Below are 19,922 nucleotides of genomic sequence, written 5' to 3'. Positions count from 1 at the left end.
ATAACCATGGTTAGCGTTTTTCGGGGGCATCATCGGAGATGTGGATGTGCCTTTTCGTATGATCCGTCGCCGGGGTAAGCGATTTGTCGAGATTCCCTTTTCAGTCAATCGTATACATGTACGATCGCCGTCGATCATCAATCACAGGAAACAACCATTCCCGACTCTGATGCTTGCCGTCGGAAGGAAGAGAGGAGGCATCTATTAGTCCAGCATTAGTCCAGCTTGCATTTGATCTGACCAAGGGGGAGAGACAACGTGGATGGATATATCCCACGATGCCTTTTACCTGTACCTCCCCCACCTCACACTCAAAACCTCTCCCTCAAAAAGAGAGTTCTATTAAGCTTGAACATTTGTGCCTAACATTTCGAGGGGCCGTCTCGCTGTAGCAGGCGGTGGGCGGCACTACTTCTGCCACCGAAGCCCAACCTAGCTGGTTAGTTTTGCATCTAGGGTTTAGTTTCGTCTGTCATTCGTGGGTTAACCAATCCCCCAATGTCTCTGTTTCGACTAGGGGGATGGAGAGAGCTGCCGGCCCCCTAAAAGAAGGGGAAAAAAGATGAAGAAAGTTGCCCTTACCTGCTTGGCTAGTTTGGTGGCTGCCTGAAGAGAAACACTCCATTAATGCCGAGCAAAAAAAGGAAGAAAGAAGGCCAGTGAAGGGGGGAAAGAGGCGCTGGCTAGCCTATTCCAAATGTTTCTGGCGTGTATGAAGTAGAGACAAGAAGAGACGAAAAGAGGTGGGAAGATAATGGGCCGATGTAGAATGCGAGGTAGGTAGAGTAAGGAGGTGGTATCAGGGAGTAAAAGTCGCGGCTCAGAAGAACGGTGTACGCTGCCTAAAGGTACAATCTAGATACATCGTCAATGTTGCCCAAAGGGGCCGGAATGTGACGCTGTATGCAATGCTGTATGCAACGCTGTATGCAAGATGCTCCTGGCAGGTGCATACGGCGACGCCGTGGTTAGAGGAGAGGCCAGCACGTGTTGAATAGTGATAGGGACAAAAGCCGTTACCTCATCTGGTCCGTCCTGCAAAGGAGCAGTGGCGTTCATTGACTGGCTCGTACTCGCATTGGGGGGGGACGGCGGATGCGGCAGATTGTAGAATAGCGACATGAAGGTGCAGAAAGCGAGATGTTTTGGCATGGCAAACATCTCGGGCAGCACAAGAAGGATTAGACGGGCTCTCTGATATTAAGTTGTTCGGTATTGGAGCAAAAAATAAAGTGGCCTGGATAATGACACACTGCGTGACCCGGCACTCGCCAGGCTCTGTGTCTGTCCCCCAGCTTTCCCAGCTTCCCTGGCGCCCGCAAAAGACGGCCTCGGACGGGCGGCAGTGCCAGTACGGGATAATGACAAAAGAAACACCACAGTACGGGTAGTATGCCAATGATTTTGGGGACCCGGGGAGGGGCAAATGCATGTCTAGCACTGCAGAGTGTGCAGCATCTTGATGAAACACAGCCAGCCTGATTGCCACTACTGAAGGCGGTGTTGTTATCATTTGTGATATCACGATGGCATCTCGTGCGCAGTGACCGCAAGAATAACTAGAGACGCAAAGCAGCACCAGCAAAATTAGACGGTATGCTCCTAGCCTCGGCGAGACACCGATCACCAAGCGTTGCTGGCATCCTCCACAAGACTAGTCCACGACCTCCCTGTGTGCTGCAGGCTGCTGCGACTGAAGCTGCATTCCGGGGAGGCAAGAAGCTTTAGGGAAACGTGGACACTGCAGAAGCTGCATGCAGCCAGCTCTTTTCCCTTGTTGCCGTGGCCAGTCCGTCTGCCTCTCGCTGTGCTTCGAGGCCCACACCAGCTCCCAAAGTTTGTGTGCATTGTCACGGGCTCCATACCTTCAGGCAGAGCCCACATATGCAGTGCTGTGCTGTGTGTTGCAGTGCAGCGCACGAGGCGTGCCCGCTGCGGCGGTGCCCATCCCGCCTTTTCTCCCGCAAAACTGAAGCTCCCGCACTGAAAAAGGGCGGTCGACCAGGGAGCAGTCGTCGAGAGTCAAGATGGGGCCGGCTGGCCAAAGTCCACCAATGGTGGACAAGGGTGCCAGACAGGGCACCATTGACGCACCGTGAACGGGTTGCACGGCATGAGCGCACTGGGCACGAGTTGTTCTCGTCGTCGAACAAGCTTCGACGCCGCCTTTCTGTGCTGGGGGTGGTCCTTGAGCCATGACGACGACGACGAGACGGAGGCGATGGGACAGCAGACAAGCATCGGAGTAGATGGCAATGCTAGGAGGGGGCGGAAGTAACAGCCGCCGCCGGGCTGCGTACGCAATCCAGTCTCGGTCGGATCCCAGGGAAGGACGGCGAGCCGTTTTGCTCTACTTGGCGGTGTCCGTCCTTTGTTACAGGAGCCGAAATGCCAACATGGCTAGCAATAGCTCCATGCGACCAAGCAAGCCAGTCGCAGCGATTCCTACTATTTTCGTAGTCTCTGGACAGAGCTTCAAGACGGACCCCCTTTTCCCCTACTAGCGCTAAAATGTCGAAATAGCAGGATAGAAGAAAAATAAGTGATGATACCAATTACCGGCAGAGCTGGATATCGGTGACTCGAAACAGCCCAAGCTGCCATCTCAAATCTCCAGCGACAGCCATGACGCGATACCTGTTTCGGGGATCTGAAGTAAACGCTGTGGGAAACCCAACGGGCTGGGGAGTTTCCCCTGGTTGCTCGCCGAATCTCTGGCACTGCACCACCGATTTCGAGACGGCGACCCATTGCAACGCGGCCAATGGCAGGGGAAACGCCACGTCTTGCCTGGCCCGCAGATGGAAACCAAACGGTCTCGTTGCACCTTGTCTGCTTCCCGGGAGAGGGGAGCGGAGGCAGATCATTGGATCGTTCAGAAAAGGCTCTGGTGCCTCTGTTCCAAAAGAANGGGGGGGGGGGGGGGGGGGGGGGGGGGCGCGTGTCTAAACCAAGTTAGCACAGATGCGACGGCAAGGATCATGGGGAGAGGAGGGGAGTGAACAGAACGTAGGGCTGAACCAGGCCAGGCCATCCCACCTCGTCCCAGAAGACAGCACAGGTCGATGCCAGGATGCGGCCAGGGCAGCCAATAGGCGGCCACGGACAGAGCCCTGGGATTCTGCTGGCCAACAACATCCTTGCCCAGACCTCCCGCACCGCGTACGCCCGCTGCACAGCGTCCCGCTCGGCATCCCCGAAGAGACGTTGAATTAATTGCTAGACTCACCGCTGGAACAGCAGAGAATGGGTGAGTTTGAGCTGGGGGCCGCATCTCTGTCGTGGCACTGCACTGTATCGGGTAGCGAAGTCAACCTGGCGGCGTCCAAGAGCTATGGCCACGGTCCAGATTGTTGCATCTCTTTTTCTCACCCAGCCCTACAGCCCGAAATCAAGTACCGACCGACACTCTGGGTCAGGCAGACAGATGAACCGGTGTGAGCCTGACAAAGCAACAGGTACGACGACTAATCCGAGCTCGGTGAGCTGCTGCTCTCCCTTTCGATTAGCTTCAAACGCAAAAAAAGCAAAAGCAGCTCTTGCAAAAGGGAGCTCTCGTTTACCCAATTGCTTTTGTGAATTTCAATAATTCCTTTATTAATTTCATTTCCTTCTTCTCTTCCTAGTGTCGGTCTGTTTGTAGGGCACCGCGATGCGTTGTCGACCGGCGACGGGCTGCAACTGCAACAGCAGGGTCTCTGGCTGAAGCAGATGGGCTGCAGCAGCGCCAATGAGCTGTTTCTCAAATCGTACGACGGGGGGAGCCTCCTCGTCGATCAAATCTGCATTCTCGACGAGGGGGGTCTGGGCTGGGACTCCGTCAAGGAGCATGATTGCGTCTGCGGCGTCTGCAGGAGAGAGAAGCATGGAGCATTGAAGCATCTGCCACCCCCCTTTGAGGGCGTGGGAAGAGCGGCACCTCACGTGATCGGCCCTGGGAAGACGTGAAAGATTTAGCCCACAATGTCTGGGGCTACCAATCAGGCTCCGCCCTGAATACGGTTTGCTGTTTTGGAACAAGCTTCAAGGGCCAAGCTGCCAAAAATAAAGTACTGGGTACTTAATTGACTACGATAAAATGCAGGCAAGATTAAGTACTCGCAACCCTGGGCCGTCACGGAGAAGCTGCTCCTCATCTACCCGCCTCTCCCAGGCAAATAGCAGCCGGCCCCGCCCCGTCAAACTAGCCCCCAAAACGAAGGGTCGTGATACTGCTAGCGACTGCTCGCTGCTGCTAATAAAACTGCGTCGATGCGAAAGCGAAAGGACTGATAGGGCCACGACAATGGCCCTTGGGAAATTAGTTGAATCAAAGGATGAATGATGGCACCGCATTGAGAAAGAGTAGAGACTGCACAAGCTTCAGCCTCAAATCCTGCCTGGCGGTCTGGAACCCCCTGGGGAACAAAAGAACCTTAAACTCGCCGTGACAAGATGGACGGCGAACGCCTTGTGGACGAGGCATACTCCCTCCTGACGAGGTTAACGAACCCGTGATGCTGTCTGTCGCTCACAGCGATGTTCGGCAGCTCCAGTGCGTAGTGCGTATTACTTTCGTACAGTACGGTGCAGGCGCCGGCGGCCCCCTTGCGACAGGGGCAAGCGTTCGGGGAGCAGAAGCATTGACTCCGGGCTTGGCACCATGTCTGTTGATGATCGAGTTCCCTAATGGCATCACCGAGATCTGATCAGTGCGTGCGTGCGAGGGTTGGGGGGTCCCACGGCCACGGAGGAGGAGCCAAAAGAAAAAAAAAATATCGAGCTGGAAAAAGAGATAGCCGGGAAGAGAGAGAAAGAAAAAATTGCCATGGAAATTGTCCCAATCCGTGGCACCGGGTCTGGATATCCGGTCCGGAGGTTTGTTGTCCCTGGGACTGGGAACTCCATTGCGACTCCATGCATCACCACTTTTACCCAGATTTTGGCTTTGCACCCAACAGAGTGAAACGGGCGCTGTTTCTGGCCATCTCTCCATCCCATCTTGCCGCCGGTGGATCATCTGAAGCCTTCGCGGCAGTACTGTGCAGTACATCTCCCTCTTCTCTTTTTGCCTGCAGCATCAATTGATCCCCGGGCGTGGGGGCCAACCATGCGACACAGTAACGACCGGATCCGGCAAGGTGAAGGCCATCGAACTCTGGGCCATTCTACCACCTCCTTGTCGCATTCGCCAAGAGAGAAGAGAGAGATGTCACCAGTCTAGTTTAGCAAGCACCTTGCCATGCTCCGTTCCAGACAAGCCCTCCCCTTCCCGCGGATGTACTGCGCCCTTTTTGTCTTGTGCTTGATTGATTTCTTCTTTTTTAAGCTCTTCGCTTGGGAAGCACGGCACGAGAGGAGAGCACGGCGCCCGCTCCGGATGCTTGGGTCCCAGGGTAGCTTGGGCCCTTTGCCTATGAAAAGACCTATGAGAGAATTCCCTCTTTTCCCACCATACATACTTGCAGGTAACAATTCATTCGCCCGGGACTGCGAGTTACACTGGTTCGACGCAGCTCTGCCAAGGACGGGAAACGTTCCAGAGGGGGATCAGAGGGGAAGGGGGGAGAAGGGAGAGCAGCCAATCATCCGCGTGAGAACCTTATAAACTTGCCATTCGGGGAAAGATGCAAGTCAGAAAAGGAGGTGTTTGATGACGATGCTGTCATTCTTTGGCGCTGTTTTAGAACGGCACTGCCGGACGACGTGGTAAGGCTGAGATGCGCGCCGGCAGCTGCAGTAGCAGAACACACAGACGCACACGCAAATTACTACGAGACGTTTTGACAGGTTTTGGGCGCCTTCTCTCCCCAGGCACACTAGGCACACGGTTGGTGCGAAGAGCTTTGTCGTCGCACGTTGAGGCGAAAGATAAGATACTTGGTTTAATGCCTAGGTAAAAAATGTCACGTCCTTGTCCATGTCCCGTGAGGTGGCACCTAGGTTGTAAAAGAAGGTAGCCGGATGACGGGGGTGGAATGTGGAATGGAACAAGCCCAGAGTTGGTGTGCAAGCGAGAACGACATGTACATCTAGGGCGCGCAAAGGGAAAATGGGAGTGGGTTCTTGTTTCTCGTCTGTCTCGTTTGGCAACGCGGCTATACGGATATCAACTCCAGTCTTGAGGTCATTTTGTGACTCTCTGTATCCGTACCTGGGTATTTTGGCGTTTGGGTAGCCGAGTTGCGAGTACCTGCTACGGCTATCGGCCATGCACGATATCGGACCTTTGATTTTGTCCCAATTGCTAACTAAACCATGTCGTAGAAACTAGCAAGGGACGAGTACCTAAAAAAAACCAGGCTGTGTGCACTTTACAGCGGCCGCCTGTCGCCGCAATTCCAAATCTTGAATGCCATTCATTGGACTTTAACCTTTCCAACCCCAAATTTCCCGTTTCGGCGCCTAGTTCGTTTGAATCTGGCTTCCGGAGGAAACAAGTCCCGAGGATTGATTACAAGTAACAATGCAATTTCGAGCGCAGACGACAGACGACAGATGTACATACACACACCCCCAATTATCATGTTCCGAGGTATTTGGGTTTTTTCCATACCCTTCACCTTTAAACCTTGCAGGCGCGCGCGCGCGCAAGCACTTGGCGTGCGGCTTAAAACCCAGCTTTTCTTTGCTGATGATGCACCACTGACAAGGCTTAGCACGGCCACGGCACGCACATCATGGGTGGCCCAGATGCTGCCAATCTGCCCTTTGCACATCATCTCATTGGCGGCGTTTCTTTTCTTACACGCTGCCAACCTTGAGGCTTCTCGAGTTCCTCCGAAAGCTGTTGTGGACATGCCCCCCCAAAAGTACAATTGGTTTCCTAAAGCGAACAAAGCTCAAAAGGCAAATAGATTAATTGGAGCGGTTGCTGGTTTGCCAGCAAGTAGCACGTTGTAGAAGCGAGGGGGGTGGTGTGCGAGCGATGCCCTTCCCGTCGCTTGCCGCTTCCGACGACCTGGAACACGAATGTCTCAGATGCCTTTTGGTTCTTTCTCTTGTGTTGTATAATTTCCCCATTGGAACGCCGAACCCCATGGCAAATTGATGAACTGGTCCAAATCGGACACAGATCAGCCCTGAAATCCTGCAGAGATGAGATGGTGGAATTGTAATTGTAATCACCTCCTGGCATTAATCAGCACAGCAACTGCATCCCATCTGCATCCCGATTTTGATTTGATCAATGTTTGTCCATTGTTTGTAATCATCCTAAGCGAGGGTCAAGATGATTACACAACACGAACAATTATTCCAGTTACTGTACGAGTAACTACGTCGTCAGTTTGACAACTACAGGGTACATGTTCCGTTCTTTGGGCTCCAGTTGCAATGCCACCACTAAAAAGGTCTCCCACCACGGCGGTAGCCTCAGGTACGTACCGTGGGATTGAAGAAACGGAAGCGAGGTTAAAGATGTGGAACCCCAAAGGCCCATTCCAAAAAGATACAGTTACAAAGTACATCCCAGGCGAGCCGCGTCCCAGACGAGACGGACGAAAGTGGAGCACGCTTTTTCGATACGCACTTTCGCGCCTCTTTGAAGCTGTGCGGCAGATTTCCCTTGGGGTCTCTTGGGGTATTTTGATTGACCTCATTTGCAAGGCCCCGACAAACACGAGCCCCAATTATGGAGAACCCCCAAGGTTGGCGGCAAATCGAAGCGGGAGGTGGGGGGGAGGGGGGGCGGCCAGAGAAAGGCGCAGGCTAGCAGCTGTTCGATACTGTAAATTCCGGAAGCGGCTTAGTCGGTTACTGACTAACCAGGCCCCAAAAAAGTAGGGCAAAAAAAGAATTTGAGAAAGCAGAAACGCGGGGGGTTCGCCTCTCCAATTGGCTCCAAGGGGTGTGGTGTGGGAACCAATCAGGAGCCCGGGAGCAGCTTAAAAAAGAGGGCCCAGAGAGGGGAGGGGTAAAATGGAACTCGGCCATCTCCCGAGCGCAAATTGGAGCTTATGGCTGTCGGGTACGGGAGAGCCAAGTTCTGACTAAGTCAAGTTGGAGAGTTCGAAGTTCGCCTTTATTCCCGAGTTAGCCTCTCTTTTTGATGGCGGGAGATGAAAGGTGTAGGTTACGGAGCACCAAAGACCCGGCCCTCTTCGTGTGCGGTCTTTTGCGCACATTCGACGGAACTACCACAAGTACAGCCCGAGATGATTTGCGCGGCAAAGAGACCAGTGAGACGGAAAGACAGCGAGATGCGGAGTTTCGGCGTTTTTTTTGACTTTTGGGAAATCCCAAACCGCAAATCTGTCACATCTCGAAATAAGCTTGCGGCACTCGCAAAGTTGGCAACGAGATGCTGCTCTGGTTCGGGAATAAGGCTGTGTTTGCTTTCCCTTTGCTCCCCGATAAGGCCCTGTGGGGAAACGCTCGTGGGCGATCAAAGTCCCAAAGTTGACCTTGGAGTGTTGCTCAAGCTCAAAGATGGGAATACAAGTGGCCAACCGGAGTATGGGGGAGGGCGTTACGGCTTTCTGGAGCTCCGTATACTCCGTATACTCCGGCAAAACAAATTCCCTGTTGCCTGCTGGGAACTGCTCGACTGGAGAGATACGATACCTGTCGTATGCTTGCTTGCGAACAGGTGCACGAGTGCTACAGCATGCAAGTACATAGGTATTTTACCTTGCCCTTGACTCAATATTGGGTGGAGAGTCCTTGGCGACTGACTGACTGACTGACTTACATGATCCTGGGCACCACTAACCTGCACGACAAAGAAGCGGTACAGTATGCCTTGTCACGATCCCGGAGTGCCCCACGAGATACCAAATGAAAGTGCCATGGGAAAATGAAGGGAAAAAAACAAAACAAAACAAAAAAAGGCCGAACGGCACGATAGTGTGTTCCAAAAATCGTACGACTCTGTAGGGCGCCGTCGCGGATAAAGTTTGGATTCTCTACACTCCATTGTCCTTTTTTTGCTCTGCTTTGCTTTTTTTAGCTAGCAAATAGCTAGTAAGGTGAACTCATCCACATCCGTAAATAGATTCCAAGCTGCCGGACATGGATATGTGGTATTCCCAAGCGCGTTTTTTCCACGGTATAGCCTCCCACCCCCCAAACCGTGACGACGAGTAGGTTACCAGGATCGGAAACCCGAAGGCGCTGTCGCCTGGACCAAAAGGAAAAAACCACAAGACGAAAGTGGGAATAGGGAACAGCATTGAAACAAACAATTCCACAGGCTTTGTCCCGATGGAGCTAGGAGTTACTGACGGGACTATACCAAAAGGCCGGTAACCCCTTGCTTTCAATGCAAGAGAACAGGAACCAACGAAAAAAAAAAAAAAAAAGAGATTATACAAGGTGCTGTAGAATGTCTGTGCCCCCGTAGATTATTCCCAGTTCCCAAATGATGCTCGGCACGCAGATTAATCAACATGAACCCCATTACAGTACTACAATTTTTTTTTGACCTGGGTATCGGAGCCCCGACAAAACCAAAGGGAGCTGGCGAGACCACTCACGGCTGTCGCTGAGCTCCGTGATTGGATCTCCTCTACCGCTGTGGACCATGGAGATCCCGACCTCATATCAATCCATGGGCCCAGCCAATCAGTGTTAGAGCATGGCAGCGATTACCAAAGGAGCCCGTTTGGGAACGCTGGGAGAACCCACCGCGGTCGGAGCAAGATTCGCCCGGCGCACAATTTCATGCCGCCGGATGGCCGCAGCACGCCGCAAGGGTTTTTGGTCTACGAGTATGGTGGTGTATTCCGGAGGTTGAAGCTTGGTGGTTGATGCCGTGGAGAGGGACCTTGGGGGAACTTTGCGGCATGATTTCGTGGTTTGTCGGTTTTATTTTGGTGAATTAGGAGGTTCTGTCGGATTTGCTTGTGATTGCAAGATGGTGGCGACGGAGATAAACTGCACATGTTTTTCATTCATTTCCTGATTTCTGGTTATCTATTGATTTGTATTTTTTATTTTTTTTATTTGTATTTTATTTTAGTTAATGGATCTTCTTCTTCTTTGGTGTTGATTGACTTCCTCGCAAACAACAGCCTTGTCGTCACCACCCATGTAGCTATGATAACATCGTCGTGCTTGGCAGTCTTAGGTCCCACGTCCTCGCTTCATCATGTCTCGGCAGCATTTTTGGCATCGTCACACTAGCGGCGCCCAAGGAGATTGCAAAGTCGTAGCCTATGGCCCCCCTCGTAGCCCATCGTTCGCAAGGCAAAGCTCATCCTCTGCCCATCTCCCCGATTGGGGCAGCCGTCTATATTGTCCTTGAAGCCTTGCTTTCTCGTCTGGTACTTGCTCTCCCCGCCCCCCTTGTCCGCTCAAGGGGGTCCCAGTCGTACGGATCCAGTCCACCGGGAGTGGATCGTGCCAAAATGCCGGTTATCCGCCAGCAAAGTTGTTGGCACGAGGAGAGAAGAGAGAGCGAGAAAAGGGAAACAGGCAGCGAAGCCAACACCCCCCCGGGACTCGCTCAAAAAGTATGGCTTACCTAAAAGGGTAATACTTGAGATTCCCAGCGGGATGGTTAGGGTTGATGGGCGCCGCATTCGTGTTAGGCACGCCTGTCCCGTCCCTGTCCTGTTATCAAACCTGGGATATTGCAACTCAGTTTTAGTTTGTATTAATCGTGATTCAAGAAATATAGTATGGTGAAGCGACGGGGGGCAAAGAGCAAGCAAGAAAAAGTCGCCGCCGTGGTCCGATTCCCCAATAGCACCCCATGAAACCTCAATCAACCCTTTGCCAATCTCTCACACACGAGATTCTACTTTGGGCCATCGATCTCATCGTTCCCTTCTGTCGGTACACCCTCCTCCCCACCTGGGGATCCTCTAGCAATTCCCTCGCTCTCGCTTGCCTTGCCTTGCCTCGTTTATTATTACAGGTAACTTTTTTTCATCATGTTCTTTTGCGCATGGGCAGCTAGCCGCCTCTGCGGGCGCACACCGAACCTGCTTTTTCTGTGACCTACAAGCATGCGTGTGATATGGTTCTGACACTCACATGGCCGAGATTTGGGGTCCGTTTTGACGACTTAAGCGATGTCGTTGACGCCGTTATCATTATGCGACCCTTTTTTTTTTTTTCTTGGTTTTTTTTTTTTTTTTTTTTTTTTTTTTGCCTCACGAGATGGGCGTGGGACAAAGAACTGTTGCCCCCGACATGGCCAGTTGGTACTTTGTCGTAGCTCGACGATCCCCCTCTTTCAAAATCAAATCTTAAACCGCCCCTCATCAACTGGGCAAAAAAACTACATTACGAGTTACAGACAAAGAGAGAGAGGGAAATAAAACTAGCTTTTTGGCAAAATCCATGCAGCGGCATTTGCGCCCGCGAATCCGCGGCTGCTCGAGTTTTGGCCATGAGGGAAATAGCCAACAAGCCCACCCCGTGTTTCCGTCATTGATTTGAGAATGAAGGGCAAAGCTTCTCTGCTTAGACGCGTTTCATCATCAATCATCCGTTTTCCCTTTTTCGCACGGGCAACTTTAACAGAAAAAGGCGCGGCAGTGCGGCAGGTTTTTGTGGCTGGTGGGCGTGTTCTGTAGCGTGTGTGATGTGGTGGCGCCACTAATGGAAACTGGAACGGCACTTAGGCAATCTCTAATCTCCAATCTCCTACCCCGTACTTGTTTGGACATCAATAGTCCGGTTTGTTAAGTCCGGATTCCATAATAGGCAAACGATTTCGAGGTGTGGTTGCGACGTGAAATTAATAGAACCATCAGATGTTATGGAATCGTAACCATCGGCGTCACCTTTATTCCCGTGCGTCTCTTCTCGGCCATTCTATTTCTCCCTCCCACCGTTCCATTCTGCTTCTCTAGTCTGCGACCCTGCATATTTTGTTTTGCAAGCAAGCTTTATTTAGACTCAGGGGGGAAGAGCACTCCGATTATTATGGCCGGTTGTGGTAAGAATTAAGGAGCTGAGCACTGCACAGGAAGCGTGTCGTAGGGCGAACCAGATCCAAGGGATACGATCCCCTCCCTCCCCCCCCTTCCCGTTGACGACAGCACGAGAACCAACCGGGCTTTTGCCTATCCACAGCGTTGGGATAGTAGGGCTGAGAGGGAGGCTCGGCAGAGGTTGACATGTGGCAGATGGCGTCCCGACGGCTAGGGAAGACGACCCATTGGCTGGGCTCGGGGCCCCCACACCCCTGAAGCTTGGTGAATGATGACAAAAAAGGTCACCGGTGATCTAAAGCCCTGTTCAGGCAAGGGATCGGCCGCCGCTACTTTGTGCTTGTAGTGGCCAGTGCCAGAGTTTCTCTCTTCCCGGCCCTCGCTGTGGTACGCCGTCCGTCCGTCTTGGTCTTTTGCGACGGCCTTTTTTTGCGAGCCGGGGTCGGGATCTTTTGGAGGAGCTCCCGGGATGCCGCGGTGGCCTGTGGACGTGGGATGACCACCCAGCCCAACCACCAGAACCTGCTCACACTCACACACATGGTTCTGGCACGGCACAAACTGGACCCATACCCTCCAAAGTTAATGAAAGGGGTGCTCATGATGATGATGCTGATACTTTGGCCCCCTTGCCCCCCCGGGGAGTTTGGCTGGCAGCCCTGCTGGATGGAGATGGTATCGATTTTCACGACAGCTAGCTACGATACGAGCGATTATTTTCCCCTTTGTTGTTTTTTGCTTTCTGGAGGCGAAAAGATTGATGCGAATCATTTCCCATTTCTCCCCAAAGCCAGGAGGCTGGATTTGGAGATGTGGGTGCTTGGGCCTCTTTACCTCCGTAGGGCTCTGGTGCTGCTGCTAGTATGCGCTTCTCGCTGGCAGATGTGCTGCTAGCTGCGCATCAGATGTCGGTTGGGGAAATCGTGATTACACGTACAGAACGAACAAGGGGATTAGTCACCGGTCTATCCACTTTGGCCGGCCATTTTCTGTGCCTGAGCCTGAGCCTGAGCCTGAGCCTGTGCTCGGTACGAGTACGTGTACGTGCAGTACTCGTATGTACTGCTTTCAAATAAAATATCAGTGTGGGAGTCCACCTGACCCGGGCAGCAAGGTCGTCTAATTGGGGCCAGGCAAGCTCTGGCAGAAGCACAGATGGAGAGCTCCATACAAGCCGGTTACTCGTACAGGCCATTCGTACAACACAGCAATCCCCGCGCATCTCCATGCCGCGCAACTCGCCCAGTAAAAGAGGCAGAGCGGCAAGATACCAGACGGGAAAAACGGGGGGAGGGTCCCCCTTCTGGTTGCAACTTGGGAGAGACTCGGCGTACAGTACCGAGTTAGATAGGCGCGCATCTCGCACGCATCAACAACTTCACCCAACGCTGGCCAAAACCGTGGAATGGGAATGGGGGGAGGTGGGTTGGGACGGCACGGTTGGGCGCTGACAGTGGTGCCATGAAATAGCCATGTGCTGCAAATGAAAGGGCCCCCCCCGGGGGGTGGGGAGGGGAGTCTCTCCAACGTCGCAGAAATCTAGAGTGTTAAGAGTGGGAGATGGTTAGCCATGTCTCCGGAGGCTCTTTTGAAATTGCTATAGATAGGAACCAGTGACGGGATCATCAACGAGGGCGTCAGCGTGAAGCTTTTTGGAGGCCGGCAATGCTCGTCAAGCAAGAGCATTTCCACCCTCGCTTGCTAGACTCGGCGGAATTCGATGAAGCTAGGCGAAGAACCTCACCCAAAGCTGTGTCCGCGTGTAGGACTGGCGTGATTGGGGGTGCTAGGCGCTTGTCCGCGGCTCTTTTTGGAGGAGCCCATTGCCGGATTGTTGGAGAGCAACGCGCGCTGTTCCCAATATCGCCAGTGCACTAAGTTAGTCGCAGGCGCAATAGGTCCAGAGTCCAGAGGAGCAGGGATTTGGGGGAGTTGGGCGGGAGAAGGCCAATCACAGGCCCGAGCACTACCGATCCGTTTCTTTGGCATCGCTTTCGTAATGGGCGTCATGAGCGGGCCAAAAATAGCTGCCCTTACACAAGCACGTGTGCTGCCACGAGTTAGGCTGAATTCAACCTCCTGGTGGCTGGCGCCTTTTGCAAAGGTCTGGGAACACCGCCAGCCGGCAGCGAGAGTCTCCGGTGAAGGCTGAGCCCAAGCTTTTTCCTTTTTCTCCCTCGTCAACTCAAATCCAAGGTCAAGGTGGCCACGCACACCCCCTCCCCGCTGGAAAGCTCCTGATTAGCATTAGCAGGTAGTTTGGTTAGTTACGTTAGTTGGCTCCTCTATTTACAGTGCAGTATTAGACAAATGGAGGAGTAGAGGAGAGTCATGAACATGGGGGGGATGAGGATTTGAGATTTGGGGAGACGGGCAGTGCTCTCTCTCTTGGCGACAGCCGGTCGCTGTTCCAAATTCCTGCTTGCTTGCTAGCTGCCGCCTTACGAGGCTATCCTGCGTCACCGTTGACGATTCGCCTTTCATGGCGCGCCATGGCTGCTGCAAACCACGCTTCTCATTTGACGTCGGCCGTTGTCTCGGGATGAAAGAGACGCCACGCCGCCAGGGGCGTTAACCGTTTGACTTGATTACATATTCAAGACGGTTCTCTAGCGACAAGCGTGCCAAAAGAGTCGCACGCCCGTCAGTCACTACTTTTTCTATACTTTTTTCCCTCTTCGTTGCCTGTCTGATGCCGCAACCTAAAACTTACGTCCGTCCGGTACTCGTAGCCCATTCATGATGTGCCGCTTGAGCCTGGAGCCATTGGCCCTACGGGCGGAGACAGCATGAGCCCTACAGCGACGCCACCGCAAAAGTAAGGTACGGATACATGCTGATGCCCTTTGTTGGGGGGCTTGCTCTTTATTTCGAGAGAGGAGAGAACAAGACCAAGCCCGCCGCCACCAGGACGGCAAAAAGGTTGGCCGCGATAGGTAAACGTGGAGCAAAGACACGACACACACACGCCTGGCGATAGCGATGTGATTTGGGCTTGCACTTGGTGTTTGTATGTACCTTTTCCCACACAGCGCCATATTCGTACGGAGCTGCCTGGCCATTTGCATTGATGATTACTAAATAATTCTAATAATACTCATACTACAATCAAATTCAACCCTTTTTTCACGGCCTCTATCAAGATTCCGGAGACCAAAACGTGTTATTCGTGCTGCCGCTGTTTTGGGAGCTGTGTCGAGTCATGGGCCAAGAAGAGCGGGACGAGCGAGAGCCATCCGCATTGATTGACAAGGACAAGATTGGAAGGGGGGGCGCATCGGAGCCAGGTCGCCCCTCTCGCGCCGATTCGAGCAGTTGAGCCCCAATCCTTTGGCTCGGGTTAAGCAGCGAGGAGTTGCGATTCGATGTCCGAAGCGGCGACGCGGCAGTAAAGCCAAGGACAAGAATAACTCGCCATGCCGCGACGGGTTTACCAATGATTATCGGGACTCTGAGTGAGCGAGAGCGATATGGAGCACAGTATCCCGGCCGCACAGTTATACTTTTGTTTCTTCGAGCAGCACGCTTTCATGTTTGCCGATTTTACCGGGAGCCGGTAGAAAGCCTAAAGCACACCGGCGCCGTCTCTGCGTGCGTGCCAGAGCGGGCTGCGGGACGCATTGTAGACTGCCATTGCCAAAGACACAAGACACAAAGAGGCATTTCTGCCACCGTATCGTACTGTAACACATGTATTCACGGGCCTCCGGTCGGAGAATGGATGCCGGCAAAAGGTCCGCCAACGCATTCCATCTTCCAACAGGTGGCGGCAAGCCCTTCCTCCCAAGGCGCATTGGCCAATGCGAGGCGCGGAATGGCCAGATGCGATTTCGTCCGAAGATCCTTCTACACCGTTAGCCCAGCAAAAAGGAATGGCCGGTGCCTTAGCCGTGGTCGTTCCTTTCTGGGCGCAATGTTTCGAATGCAACGTCTCGACGTCTAGAAGGCTACCCCCCTACTAGGAGCAATGGCTTGGGCCTAAACAAGACACTTGAACTGTGTGCTAGCTAGCAAAAATAGGAGAAGTCGAAGCAACTCGCACTCGCGCTTGTGTCTGCTAAGCATTCTGAGCATCGAATAGCATTAGAGCCATGTCAGCGCAGCCCTATGACGACGACGGCACAGCGTTGGCTTTGCATCCTAGCCCGGCCACTTGTACCTTACTTGTTATGCCTGCCGGTAACCTAGCAGACCGACAGTCCCAGTCCCCATACCGCATCTTTGCAGCTTTTCACATCACATCACATCGTATAAAACCGCATCGTATCACGCCTAGGACACGCGGGCGGTACGAGTCCATGCTGGTGCGAGTTGCGAAACAGCCAGCGTATGTTTGGACGAGTACGAGGTGCCGACAGCCAGCGGGTATACGTCGGGCGGAAAGGCGGAGAGGGCCCAACAATTGCCCCGGCGCACGGCCTGCTCATCATACTGTAAACAGGTGCGAGTACCCACGTGGTGGTACCTACGTTTGGCATCCGGGCTGGTACAGAGCCATAGAACCGTAGCGGCACAGGTACCTGCCGGGCAACGATAGGCATGTAGGGGGGAAGAGGCGGGAGAGGCGGACTGGTCTTTTGGCGCTTCTTCTGGGACCCGCGGCTGGTCTGGTGGCAGTGGCAGTAGCAGCCAGGCAAGGCAAGGGAGAGCAGCCCAGCAGCAGACAGCGATGAATGCTTGCCAGATGGGGCACTGGCACTGGATGGGATGTGCGAAAAACCGGGCAAATTTGGCTCATGACAAAACCAGCGACCAGAGCCAAAGCCATGTAGTGCTACAATTAGTAGCGGCACAACAGCAAACACGCGCTAGGCACGTATTGGGAGGGGGGCAGCACTGACACTAAGAAAAGTACCTCCCGGGTGCCCTGTCCCTAAAGCTAGAGGCTAGAGGCAGAGGCAGGCAGGACCTAGAGAGTTGGTCCTCACGCCTCCCGACAGGCGGCAGTAGCGCCACTCCCCCCCTTGTTGCCTTTTGCTGCTCTGGCCCCCCCCCGCTCTATCCGCAGTATCCAGCACCCAGTATCCCACTCGCAACTGCCTGCAGACTCCCACACCATCGCCTACCGTCACTGCAACAGGCACAAAACATGCGTCGATGTGCTGGCCACACCCCCCTGCACAAGTGCAAGTGCCTACTGCAGCATAGGCCACTCCTGCCGCACCCCCTGTCCAGCCAGAACGCACAGCCAGATCCATCCGCGCAGCCCAAAACCTCGTGTCTTGTCCTGCTACCGCCACGCCCCGGCACCGATCGACCATGCTCCTGTAGACGGGATGGCCTGTCACAGCGTTTTTCAGTGCACGCCTCACCCCCCTCCACCTCCAGAACAACGCTAATTACATAGTACAAAGCCTTGCTGGGCGGGCTTCACAAGGCCTGCCCCATGCAGCCCTGCAGCATCCGTCCAGGGTCTCGTCGCATACACACTGAGCTTTGGACTGACACAGGCAGATAAGTCGAGGCATCTAGTATTTAACTCTCTCATCCTCCCATCTTGGTCCAACCCGTCATGACCATTCCGATCCAACAATTGCTCAGACTCACATCTGCTATATAATACCAATCGACATCTCATCCCAATCATCCATCTTCATCTTTACTCTTCAAGTCAAAGCAGAGCCTCTTTTACTTTCTTCCCAAGGCCGGCTTTGCTCAGCACCCCTCCAACAGTCATATCGGCTCTTATCTCTCTACTACACAACATCATCAACACATCAACACATCACACAATGGCCATGTACGCCATCTCACAACAACACCCCTACGCCTACGCTGCAGTTGCAGCACCGGCTCCTCCACCTCCCAGGCACTGCTCAAACCACGGCACCAGCAGTGCTTTCAGCAGCTCTGCCCACCCTGACGAGGATTGGACCAAGATCTCAGATCTTGCCGAGCGCAGGAGGATACAGAACCGCATCGCTCAGCGCAATTACCGTATGTCTCACTCACAGCCTCTTTGGAATTGGGAGCGCAATCTTTTTTCCTTTTTCTCTTTTTTCCCTCCCTCTAACACTCATTTGCAGGCAAGAAGCTTAAGCGCCGTCTGGAGGACCTTGAGCGCCGCGCTGGATCCGAAGAGGGCGATGCTGAGAAGCAGCCTTCGCCAGTGCAGTCCAACACCAGCCCCAACAAGATCACCAAGCGCCAGTCAATCTCCAAGGCACACAAGGCCCACCAGCCTGCTCCCGTCCGCCTGCCGACTCCTCCCAAGGCCATCGTGTCTCAGGGTCAATTCACTCCTCCCATGGAGTCGCACGAGGAGCTTGCCTTTGCCCCTCCCGCCTACCACCACCACGACGAGCGCGAGCGCTCCAACACGCCGCCCGTCTTCTCCTACACAACCTACCCGGCTCCCGATGAGCTGCTCATCAACCCTTACGGATCTGCTCACGCCTATCCCACCATGACCACCGCTGAGGCATACCCCAACTACCTGACGGCCACCGCCATGCCTGCTTCGCTGCCTCCTCTGGGACACTACAGCGAGCCCATCAAGCGGGATCTGTATCCCGACAACGTCATCAGCCCCTACATTGGCTATGGCTTCATGCCCACTCACGACATGGGCATGCCCACTCCCTACGACCCATCCAACCCTCTGGTGAGTTCGGCTAGGCATCTCTCCTACTCTCGGGATCTGCGTTGCTGATTCTGAATGCCACAGACTCCTCCTCTGTCGCACTCATACGACCACTCGGCTGCCTGCTCTGAGACGGGCTTCGAGTACCCTACAACCCCGCTGTCCATGCCCGGATCTCCGGCCATGATGCAGCACCAGCATTAAATGGAAGCAAAAAACAGAAAAGCAAAACGAAGAAAAAAACACGCAAAACAGAAAAAAACACCAGATTTCATACAATTCATCATCCTCCCTTTCCATCTACACTCCGAAGTACATATGCACCACCTTGTCACAAACTACTCTACCCGCCTCTTCACCGAGTCCGATCACCGGACTCAACAAGGTGGTGGTGATTTGACATCACGAAAAATGATTTCTGGTTTTATGCACGGGGTTCACAGCACTACTAGTGCGCAAAGGGTTACTTTTTTATTATTTTTTCATGAGGACAAATAGCATGGCGATTGTGGGTCTCGTTCACTCTTCTTGGGGAGCCTTGGTTGAGCTCAATATTTGTGTTACCACCTTTTTTATACTTTTTTGTTTGTGTTCTTTACGAAGTGGAAATTGGGATGACTTGAAAGATGGGTTGGGTTGGCGGGCGTTCCAAGGAGCAACGGATTGATCGATGTGATTAGCATCTCATCTGGCTTGGTCTTTTGGGTACATGTACTCTAACCTGATGCTCAGCACAGGTTTGTTGGATATAGCTTTTTTTGGTGTTTTCTCTTTTTTTTTACTTTATTCTCCATTTTGGATTATACTAGATATCCCCGCCGGAATACTTTACGGATCGGGCACTAGAAGCGTGCTCAAATATCAAAAAAACACACATTGTTCTTACACTTCATCATCTTGTGCCTACATCGTGCCTGCATCGTGCTTACAGCTTGCCTACAGCTCTACCAGGCAAATGATGATTTGGAAGTGAAGTCAAACAGCTGCTGTCCCGACGCAGCGGACGAACCGGCGACGCTACTGGCATGGCTTGGTTGGCTTGGGTTCACTGCCCAACTGCCATGTGGACGAAGCCACACTACCTCGAGATAGTTTGGTTGCGGCCGCAGCGGTAAAAATAGTAGCGCCACATGCGCCCGGCGCTTGGAGTGCAAGCGAAGGCTCGTTGCTTTCTTGTCCCTATTCTTTTTTGCTTGTCTACGGAAAGTTTCTGCGGGGAGAATTTGGCCGGAGAAGCGGAGGCTTTTTCTGCGTCTCGAAGTGGCATTTTCTTGTTTTGCCCATGGACATGCGTGTTGCGTGAAGGAAGGATTTCTAAGTAGCGCTTCCTTTGTTTCTAGGGAGCAGCCATCCCCGTCACCTATCAAGCACGTGGGAATGGAGGCGTTTGGGCGAGTTTGTTGCGTGTCAGTGTGTAGGTATTTGGCATCTTTTTTGGGGTTTGCTGGCTTTTGTGGCTCGTGGCTTGAGATCGG

At 53.3% G+C, this 19,922-nt stretch overlaps 7 protein-coding genes across 7 annotated transcripts; 5 read left to right on the top strand and 2 right to left on the bottom strand.

Annotated features, from left to right (window-relative positions):
* Window positions 1-1,867: 1,867 nt before the first annotated feature.
* M431DRAFT_3454 (hypothetical protein) lies at window positions 1,868-2,197 on the bottom strand (the record flags this gene model as incomplete). The annotated part of the gene is made up of 1 exon (XM_024914443.1): window positions 1,868-2,197. One exon carries the CDS (start codon window positions 2,195-2,197, stop codon window positions 1,868-1,870), a length of 330 nt encoding a protein of 109 aa, XP_024775933.1.
* Window positions 2,198-3,246: 1,049 nt separating this feature from the next.
* On the top strand, window positions 3,247-3,948 carry M431DRAFT_479971 (hypothetical protein; the record flags this gene model as incomplete). The annotated part of the gene is made up of 3 exons (XM_024915822.1): window positions 3,247-3,250; window positions 3,306-3,458; window positions 3,644-3,948. The coding sequence occupies 3 exons, from the start codon at window positions 3,247-3,249 to the stop codon at window positions 3,946-3,948; spliced, it is 462 nt and encodes a 153-aa protein (XP_024775932.1).
* Window positions 3,949-5,078: 1,130 nt separating this feature from the next.
* M431DRAFT_371373 (hypothetical protein) lies at window positions 5,079-5,729 on the top strand. Its single transcript, XM_024914642.1, has one exon. The coding sequence runs from the start codon at window positions 5,222-5,224 to the stop codon at window positions 5,585-5,587; it is 366 nt and encodes a 121-aa protein (XP_024775931.1). The 5' UTR covers window positions 5,079-5,221; the 3' UTR covers window positions 5,588-5,729.
* A 2,037-nt stretch (window positions 5,730-7,766) lies between these two features.
* Window positions 7,767-8,823, top strand: M431DRAFT_371362 (hypothetical protein). Its single transcript, XM_024914641.1, has 2 exons — window positions 7,767-8,603; window positions 8,668-8,823. The coding sequence occupies exons 1-2, from the start codon at window positions 8,040-8,042 to the stop codon at window positions 8,689-8,691; spliced, it is 588 nt and encodes a 195-aa protein (XP_024775930.1). The 5' UTR covers window positions 7,767-8,039; the 3' UTR covers window positions 8,692-8,823.
* A 4,781-nt stretch (window positions 8,824-13,604) lies between these two features.
* M431DRAFT_479969 (hypothetical protein) lies at window positions 13,605-14,605 on the bottom strand (the record flags this gene model as incomplete). The annotated part of the gene is made up of 2 exons (XM_024915821.1): window positions 13,605-14,101; window positions 14,578-14,605. The coding sequence occupies 2 exons, from the start codon at window positions 14,603-14,605 to the stop codon at window positions 13,605-13,607; spliced, it is 525 nt and encodes a 174-aa protein (XP_024775929.1).
* Window positions 14,606-15,116: 511 nt separating this feature from the next.
* Window positions 15,117-15,951, top strand: M431DRAFT_371341 (hypothetical protein). Its single transcript, XM_024914640.1, has one exon. The coding sequence runs from the start codon at window positions 15,301-15,303 to the stop codon at window positions 15,805-15,807; it is 507 nt and encodes a 168-aa protein (XP_024775928.1). The 5' UTR covers window positions 15,117-15,300; the 3' UTR covers window positions 15,808-15,951.
* A 1,315-nt stretch (window positions 15,952-17,266) lies between these two features.
* On the top strand, window positions 17,267-18,665 carry M431DRAFT_505991 (hypothetical protein). The gene is made up of 3 exons (XM_024918734.1): window positions 17,267-17,801; window positions 17,891-18,468; window positions 18,532-18,665. The coding sequence occupies exons 1-3, from the start codon at window positions 17,597-17,599 to the stop codon at window positions 18,649-18,651; spliced, it is 903 nt and encodes a 300-aa protein (XP_024775927.1). The 5' UTR covers window positions 17,267-17,596; the 3' UTR covers window positions 18,652-18,665.
* The last annotated feature ends 1,257 nt before the right edge of the window (window positions 18,666-19,922 follow it).

This window comes from Trichoderma harzianum (assembly GCF_003025095.1).
Source record: "Trichoderma harzianum CBS 226.95 unplaced genomic scaffold M431scaffold_4, whole genome shotgun sequence".
Classification (NCBI taxonomy): Eukaryota; Fungi; Ascomycota; class Sordariomycetes; order Hypocreales; family Hypocreaceae; genus Trichoderma; species Trichoderma harzianum.
Note: the sequence above shows the minus strand (reverse complement) of the source record. Positions and strands in the feature narration are given on the sequence as shown.

Bases quoted from the DNA above. Each gene is read 5' to 3' on its own strand.
- M431DRAFT_371373 (XM_024914642.1), top strand. From the start codon at position 5,222: ATGCTCCGTTCCAGACAAGCCCTCCCCTTCCCGCGGATGTACTGCGCC.
- M431DRAFT_371341 (XM_024914640.1), top strand. From the start codon at position 15,301: ATGATTATCGGGACTCTGAGTGAGCGAGAGCGATATGGAGCACAGTAT.
- M431DRAFT_505991 (XM_024918734.1), top strand. From the start codon at position 17,597: ATGGCCATGTACGCCATCTCACAACAACACCCCTACGCCTACGCTGCA. The intron at 17,802-17,890 runs GTATGTCTCACT...ACTCATTTGCAG, and splicing joins CATCGCTCAGCGCAATTACC to GCAAGAAGCTTAAGCGCCGT. The intron at 18,469-18,531 runs GTGAGTTCGGCT...TGAATGCCACAG, and splicing joins ACGACCCATCCAACCCTCTG to ACTCCTCCTCTGTCGCACTC.
- M431DRAFT_371362 (XM_024914641.1), top strand. From the start codon at position 8,040: ATGAAAGGTGTAGGTTACGGAGCACCAAAGACCCGGCCCTCTTCGTGT. The intron at 8,604-8,667 runs ATTTTACCTTGC...TGACTGACTGAC, and splicing joins CAGCATGCAAGTACATAGGT to TTACATGATCCTGGGCACCA.